We start from the raw sequence: 8,368 nt of genomic DNA on the forward strand, positions 1-8,368 counted from the left end.
AGGACAGTTTCTAAAACAATACAGAGAAACCCTGCCTCAAAAAAACAAAAACCAAAACCAAAATCAAAAGACAGATTTGCAGGACAGACTTGATAAAATAGGTAATAAGTAAATTAACCCTTAAAGGTAAATTTTAAAGATACAATTTTTTTTAAAAAAAATCATTGAACATTATTGTTAGAAGAGAAAGAAGATAAATGTTTACAGTTTTCTCATCTTATAACCCACTGGTATTTTCTGATCCATCCAAACAAATGGAGCTCCTAAGCAAAAGAGTGTACATGCGCACTTACACACACACTTACACATGTGCAAACCACACACACACACACACACACACAAATATATATATATATATACACCAATCAGAAAAGTTAGTTTGACAAATTTTTATTGAAGCCAACCTGACTCTTTTAGGCAATATAACAACAAAGTTAAAATATTATGATTCTGACTTCAACAACATTAATAAATGAATTAACAAAGTCACAAAATGATACCTCATTCTTGCTCAAGCCCTTCATTAACATAATACCTGCCAAGCTTCCTTCTTGTGTTCTGTTGGATGTCTGAAAGCAAATGGATAGAAGGTCCAATTGACAGTCTATAGTTGATGTATTTCATGTTAGGAACTATGCTATGCTGAAAGTGTATCTTGTTTCAAATTATAGGTCTTCCTACTGCCCAACATAGAGAAAAACAGGCCATTGTGAAATTACTATTTGAGACAAAAAAGAAGTAGCAAAGTTCCAGAACAGAACTCCATGTAGAATCCATTGAGTTCTTTAATGTCATTCACCATGTTTCAACCTACCCCCCAAATCCTGCTTTCTTTCTGATAATACATTCCAATTACCATATCAAAAGCAAAAATCTCTTTGTTTCAAACTTAACAAAAGACACTAAAATAAATAATCTGTAAAAAAAGGAAGATTTCATATACACAGAGAATTATAAACACATGTATGTATATTCACACATGTATGTTGCACCAAATTGAGCAATTGGAATTATCTAAATTTGTAAATTGAAATTTGAGTCAATGCCAAATAATTTCCAATACTTTAATACCTACAAGTATTGTTTTGATTCATCATAGGGTTACAGGTGGACACATATAATACAGTAGGAAATTAAAATGAATGTTAACTCAAATCATCTATGCTCCTCCACAGAAAGTTTTAAACAAGTATGTTATTTTAAAAAACATAAAAAATTTACAACAATAATCAATATAAGGTGAATACATGGAGCTTAGCCTCAAAGCATATGTTTCTGTAAGATTTTCTTCACTGCTTCTTTCACATCTTTATTTTTTAAACTATAGATGAGAGGATTAAGCATGGGAATCACTACTGTATAAAAAACAGAGACAACCTTGTCTTGCTCCATTGAGTAGCTAGATGTTGGACGCAAATACATGAAAAGAATTGTTCCAAAGAAGATGGTGACAGCCATGAGGTGGGAGGCACAGGTGGAGAAGGCTTTGTGTCTTCCTTCTGCAGAAGGCATCTTCAATATGGCAATGAGGATGCAGAGGTAAGAAATAAGAACAATCAGAACACAGCTGATGACATTGAAACTGGAGAAAGCCATGATCACAATGCCATTAATGTGAGTGTCAGAGCAAGAGAGCTTGAGCAGGGGTGGGGTGTCACAATAGAAATGGTTGATTTTATTACAGCCACAAAAGGACAATCTGAAAGTCATCCCTGTGTGGATGGCTGCATTGCCAAAGCCGGCTAGGAATGAAATAGTCACCAACAAGAAACAAATTCTTCCAGACATGAGAACTGGGTACAGCAAGGGACTCCAAATGGCTGCATAGCGGTCATATGCCATCATGGCTAGCAGGAAGCATTCAGTTCCCAAGAAGGAGCCAAAGAAGAAGAACTGGGCAGCACATCCATTGAAAGAAATTCTCTTATCCTCAGCTATGAGGTTCACCAGCATCTTAGGAGTGACAGAAGAAGAATAAGAAGCATCAACAAAAGAAAGGCTGCTAAGAAAGAAGTACATAGGAGTGTGCAGACAGCGGTCAATCTTAATCAAGGCTATCATGCCCAAGTTACCCACAAGCGTCATCATGTAAATTACCAGAAACAGGGCAAAGAGGAAGCCCTGTAGGTCTGCATTGTCAGAGAGCCCCAAGAGGATAAATTCTGTCACTTCTGTGTCATTTTTGTCTTGGACTCCTTTCATGGTTCTGACCATCTGTACTGCAACACAGGAAGTTAGAACATTGCATTTATTTAGATGAATGTAGAGTATAGTTAATATAAGAATTAAAAAATGCAATGGCAAAAACACAAATACTATATATTGATGTTTGATACTAATTTTTACAGAATAATGAAATATTAATACTATAGTCAAAAGTCTCTTGGAACTGATATCAAGTCATAATAAGCCTTATATCTGAATCTTATTAACTGGCCCCTGAGGGCCTTAAAAAGATTTAACATTTTTTTGAATTTGTGTTTTTCATGAACTATTTTTGGGATATAACTGCTTTCATTATTAATGATAAAGAAATTTGTAAATCTGTATGCCTAGTACTTACAAGTGAAGAAACATGACCCATGTTACTTAAAGCACTGACTTCTCTTTATATATATGTTTGAAACTCTGTGTACTTTACATTTTTATGGACATTGAAAGAATTTGAGGCTAACCTTATGCAGTCACAGGATTTAAATTAACTAAACATCAAGACATCAAGAAAGTGCAGCAATACACTATGATGATTAGAAAACCAGATTCTAAGAATGTGTAATCAATCTCAATGTAAAAAAGCACAAGCAATCAATGTAGTTCAAACCTCTACACCCCAAGTCACAAGATCACAGCAGAATTATTATAAAGCAGGTCAACTATGGATAAAATCATGCAATAATTGCTTAAGCTTGGAGAAAGGATTTAATATTTTCACCATAATAAAAGACGAATGTGTGGCTATACATACATATATCATTTTAAACCTGATTTAACAGTTACATGAATGCAAGCATTATAAAAAAAATACTAACATGTTAGTTCTTGAAGAAACAGTTTTGATATTCACATTATCAATTAAAATAAATTTAGTTACCAATACTAACAAAATAATGAGACAAAAACACAGCACCAAGAAATGCCCAATAATAACAATGAATCAAAAGAATTACTTTAATAATGCAAAATATGAATGTAAACATAATTGACACCCATCAAACATGGAGTGAAGTCAAATACAGGTGAAAATAATAAAAAGGAAAAGGACATGTCAGAAGAGATGCCACCTTTGCCCTCCAAGCAACAACTTAGAAACACTGCCAAAGAGGGACTCTTCATACCTGTTCCAAGACTCAACAGTTTCTATTATCTCATATTATTTACCAATAGACTTAATCAACATATCCTACTCAGGAAATTAGGGTTCAGTATGCCAAACCACCCACTTATCACTCATAGAAAGATGTACTTGATACTTCCTAAAACTAAAGTACAGGACTAACATTACCCAGTACTTTTGCTTACAACAATAATGAAGATGATATTAAATGCAGACAGATTATTAGAAGAGAGTAAAAGATCTGACTTTCTCTTTCAGAAACATGAATACCTACAGGTGAATATTAATATATAGATTTTTATTGAGACAGGAACTCAAAAGTTAAGCAATATTAACCCTCATATTTTCCTATTTACTATAAAATTTTTGAGGTGTCATTGCTTCTGTTATAATGTATGAATCTCACCAGTGATAGAGTTGCAAGGTATTATCCGAAGAACATCTACTAGAGTATAGGGGTGCTCAGATGACCAGTGGGACATTTTGTATCATAACATAGATATTGTATTGCTATAATATTTGCCCTTTCTCAACATATTGTCTATGTCAGTGATTCACTGGCACAGAAAATCTTCAAGAAGGGCATCTTCAGGCTCTGGAGAAATGGCTCAGTGGTTAACAGGTTTTGATTACCAGTACCCACATAGTAGCTCACAACCTTTTATAACACCAGTTCAAGGGAAATCCAACACCATAAATATTGCACATGTGTGATGCATAGCCATACATGCAGACAAAACACTTATGCACATAAAATAAAATATACATTAAAATCATTTCATCTCCAGAAAATAAGGATAAAACATTTTGTCACCTTTCCTAACATAATTCCCATGAGGATAAAAGTCTAACAAAAATAATGAAAATAAAATGCCTCAGAAGTACTACTTATGATGAATAGAAAGTAATTATCAGTAAAAAAAACAGAAACTATTAACTAAATATTCTTTAAATTGCTAAATATTCTTTAAATTGTGTCTATGTTCTACAAACCCTGTGTTAAATGTTCTGGTTATATTATTTATTGAATAGCTATAGGATAATTAGAGAAAAAACATAATGTGCAAATTATTAACTCCCCAAGAGTCACAAAGCTACCTCAATGAAGCATAAATATTTACTCAAATTAAATCTTAATTAGTCAGCATTCGAGGTCATTTTCAATGACAACATCAGTGTTAAAGTGGGCACTAGTGCACAGAGGAATGGCAACTCAATCTTATGAGCTTCATTCATTCTGCTTCATTGACTCGTTTACAGTGAAGTGATCTGGGGATGCAGCTCAGTGGTCGAGCACTGACCTAACAAGTGTGAGTTTTGGGTCAATCCTAATTACTGCTCTAAAAGATCATATTTCTACCCAAAGACCTACGACTTCATATATTAAAGCAAATATGACCTATTTGACAGCCTTATCTGTTAATCATGCTCTTGAGTCTTTTTTGTTGTTGTTTTGTTTTGTTTTCTTCTAATGTAGATGATCTCTGTATTTAAATTAGAAATGGAGACCCTCCTCCTAAATCCTCTCCATGGTTGTGATTATAGGGGTAGGCCACCAATCCTCACATTTCTCCTCTATTTTAATGAAGGCATGTCCTATTTCTCTACAAAATGCTTCCCACCTTGCTGTGATTTTGCAGTCAAACCCACAGTCAAGACAATACTAATCTGACCTTTCCACATTTACATGTATCTGAAAATAACATTAAGATTTCCGAAGATACATCTTTTTTTTTTTTTTTAACATGACATGGAGTGATATATGGGAGGGCTGGAAGTAAAGGAGGAGAAGGGTAATGTTGTAATTTTATTACAATCACAAAAATATAATAAAGAAAAAAACTGAATTTTTAAAAAGCCATAGAATCCTATTTCTTATGACTATCTTTAATCTAACAACTACAGATTTCTGAGCAACAAAAAATGGCTGTTCAGTTAATTTAACATACTTTCTTCATCCCTGGTAGCTTTTGGAATTTTGGGTCAGTGGCTTTTGCTTAAGGTCAGTCCTGTAATGAAGCAGGATATTGAAAGTATTTCTCTTACCTTATGTTACTGCTTAACTTCTTTTGATACTGCTGGTTTTTTTTTTTTCTATGTCTAAATTCACAAACAATCACAGCTTCTGGGAGAACCCAACTTCCTTCTTGAAGGCATTACTGAAACTCTTGACACACAGGAAAAAAAAAAAAAAAACTGAGATTTCTTTTATACTTTCTTAAAAGAAAGCATCCCAACTTTTCCTGTCAAAGGAAACCATCTGTCACTGTGGTCCAGCTGTGTGATCTACTGTTGCCAGAGACTTCAAAACACACCGGATAGTATGCACACTCATTTTAAGTAGGATGTGGTTCTCACTCCACGGTATCTGGGGAATGTTTCTCTCATGTGACATCCAAGAAATATGCTTGTTTCCTCTATGAAATTTAGAAAATATCAAGTCTCCTTTGTATTTCTTTGCTTCTCCCTTGCGAACCAAAACCTGATAAATAATGACATTTGAGTACTATGCTCCTAAGCACTATTGTACAAACTTCCTCTGTCTTATCCAAAAGTTGGGGCTTTGTCTGATAGGAAAATTTGTGTCTACAAAATATCAGGTTAGGTTTATTTCTAATGTGACGTTTTACAAAAAGTTTATGTATGCACAAGAGGTTAAGTTATTATATAATGTTTATGGGTAGAATGGGAAGACACTGGGCAATTGAGACCCCATGGGTTGATTTGGGGATTACACATCTGTTCTGTGGTTCAGTGACTTCTGCCACTTTGGAATTTCTTAAGTCTTTCTTAGCTATATCATTTCTGATGGATTTGGAGATGAGTCTGAATTGCTGCACTTAGTATATAGAGATAATCAATGAATAAGAGTTTACACATACTCAAATATAGAAGATGAAGCATAAATTTATGGGGGACCCAAGCAGTGTTGGATAGGGGTAATGAAAGGGTAGAAACAATGTAAATATAGATGTATGAACATCTACAAAAACTTAAAATTTAAAGAGCATTCCTCAACCTTACACCCACTTTATAGGTGAATCTAAGATCTCCAAAAACAAAATTATTAAATTGCAGGATGGTGTGAGGTTTCCTTGTTGGATTCTGAAGCTATATTTTATACATCTTAAAACTGACCTGATTGCTCCTGTGATTGAGCACAGCCTGGCCTTCATTGGGAAACCCTGCCTCAATGTACTGTTTTAAAGTTTTTTTTTTTTTTTTAAGTTTATCACTCATGGATGGTATACTAAAGAACTTCACACATTCATTGTGTACATTAGGGTGTGTTTAGACATTGAAAACACTGAAGGTATACAGAAAAGTCAAATTAATGGACATATAACTCTGAAAGATTTCTTGGTTCCCTTTCTTTTGCTAATTACTCATAACACCTTTTCTTTACTATGTTATGAGTAAGGTTTTTCCCCTCTGGTCTGGTCCTGCCACCATGCCAGCCACAAATAATACACAGAGACTCTATAGTTGACCTACATGCTGTTGGCCAGTTACTTGTTTCTTATTGGCTAGCTCTGTCTTAAATAGTAACTCATTTCTATTAATCTAACTACTTCCCACATGGACTTATCTTATCAGAGAGAGGAGCTGGTGTTCTACCCTGCAGGTCCTCCATCTTGGATCTCCTCCCTACTACCCCTCTCTCCTCCTAGTCTCCTAGTCCCACATATATTGCTTTCCAATTGGCCAACAGTGCTTTATTCATTAACAAATAAGAGAAACATATTTACAGAATGACGTCTCCCATCATCTCCTCTTTTCTGTCTACAATAAAAATAAGAGTTTTAACCTTAACATAGAAAAATATATCACACAACAGTTATCAAATAAGAATCACAGTTAACAATATTTAGTCCATTAACATTTAGTAAGACTTAAAGAAAAGATTACAACATCTATTCTATCATTGTGAGTCTAAAGTACTATATGAAACTTATCTTTAATCCTAACTAAGGAAAACTATAACCATAACTATCTGTCTTCAACTCTTTCAAAGACCACAGAAGGATAATATATACAGAGGCATCTTGCCTGGGAAGTCACCCAAAGTTCTTTTGTAATGTTCCGACTTCAGGCCATAGTGTGTCTGGCAGACTCCTCAGCAAAGCAGGAAACTTTAAACTGTACACCTGTATTAGCACTTTGTCAGTCACTTTTCTCTGTGTCCTGCAGACTGTCTGGCAGACAATTCCATGAAGCAGTAACACTGTATCAATGTCCATCTTGTATCAGCAGCATTTTTCTGTGGGCCCTACATATCCAGTTTATACCTCATGAAGTCAAACAGTCCAGACCAGAGCAGTTTCTTGTCCAAATAGGTAGTCTTGCCATATTGGAAGCAAACTCCTTAAGGTGTTTCTTTAATGTCCATCTTCCTTTCTGATGCAGGTGGTGTTGCCAGGAGCAATTGTGCCTCACTGGTAAGAAAAACCCTAAACCATTTTAAATGCTATATTCTGTAGGTCGTTGAAAGGTTTGAAGAATGCCTATTCATCTCAAATACATCTCTACATATCTAGAAAACCTAACTCACCTAGCTATAAGTTTTGACTATTATAGGTAACTATCTAAAATCTTTACTAAATTATACATTACATTTTTAAATGAGCTATATAAACACAATACCTAAACAAGAGGAAAAATATACTTATCACAAAATTGACTTTAAATTTGTATCAATAAATGAAAATCCATTCCAAAACAAAGTATTCATATCTATACCATAATCCCCTTTTTACCTTTAAAAAGCTTGGTTGTGATCATTAACTATTTATAACCAATCCCATATAAATGAAAACAAACATAAGTAATATTTGGGAATTTTGGCATGTTCTTTCCAAACTGCTTCCTGCTGGTAGGGGGTGCTGTCATGAGGATCCTAAGAAAATGCAGAAATCCTGGCTGTGGTGGTCTGCACAGCTGCATTGTCCCATGGACATTGCTTCAGGGGGTCTTGCTTGATCAAGCCATGTTAGTCTGGAAGGAATCCACAGCTTTTTGTTTTCTGTGGAAACG

The 8,368-nt window shown here is 34.6% G+C and overlaps 1 protein-coding gene across 1 annotated transcript; it reads right to left on the minus strand.

The window, feature by feature from the left end:
• Positions 1–1,260: 1,260 nt before the first annotated feature.
• Positions 1,261–2,214, minus strand: LOC127222302 (olfactory receptor 1020). The gene has a single exon (XM_051184311.1). It carries the CDS (start codon positions 2,212–2,214, stop codon positions 1,261–1,263), a length of 954 nt encoding a protein of 317 aa, XP_051040268.1.
• Between the last annotated feature and the right edge of the window lie 6,154 nt (positions 2,215–8,368).

The sequence above is a fragment of the Phodopus roborovskii genome, unplaced genomic scaffold, assembly GCF_943737965.1.
Source record: "Phodopus roborovskii unplaced genomic scaffold, PHOROB, whole genome shotgun sequence".
NCBI classification, from domain to species: domain Eukaryota; kingdom Metazoa; phylum Chordata; class Mammalia; order Rodentia; family Cricetidae; genus Phodopus; species Phodopus roborovskii.

Excerpts from the sequence above, each read along its gene's own strand:
- LOC127222302 (XM_051184311.1), bottom strand. The coding sequence starts at position 2,214 with ATGGTCAGAACCATGAAAGGAGTCCAAGACAAAAATGACACAGAAGTG.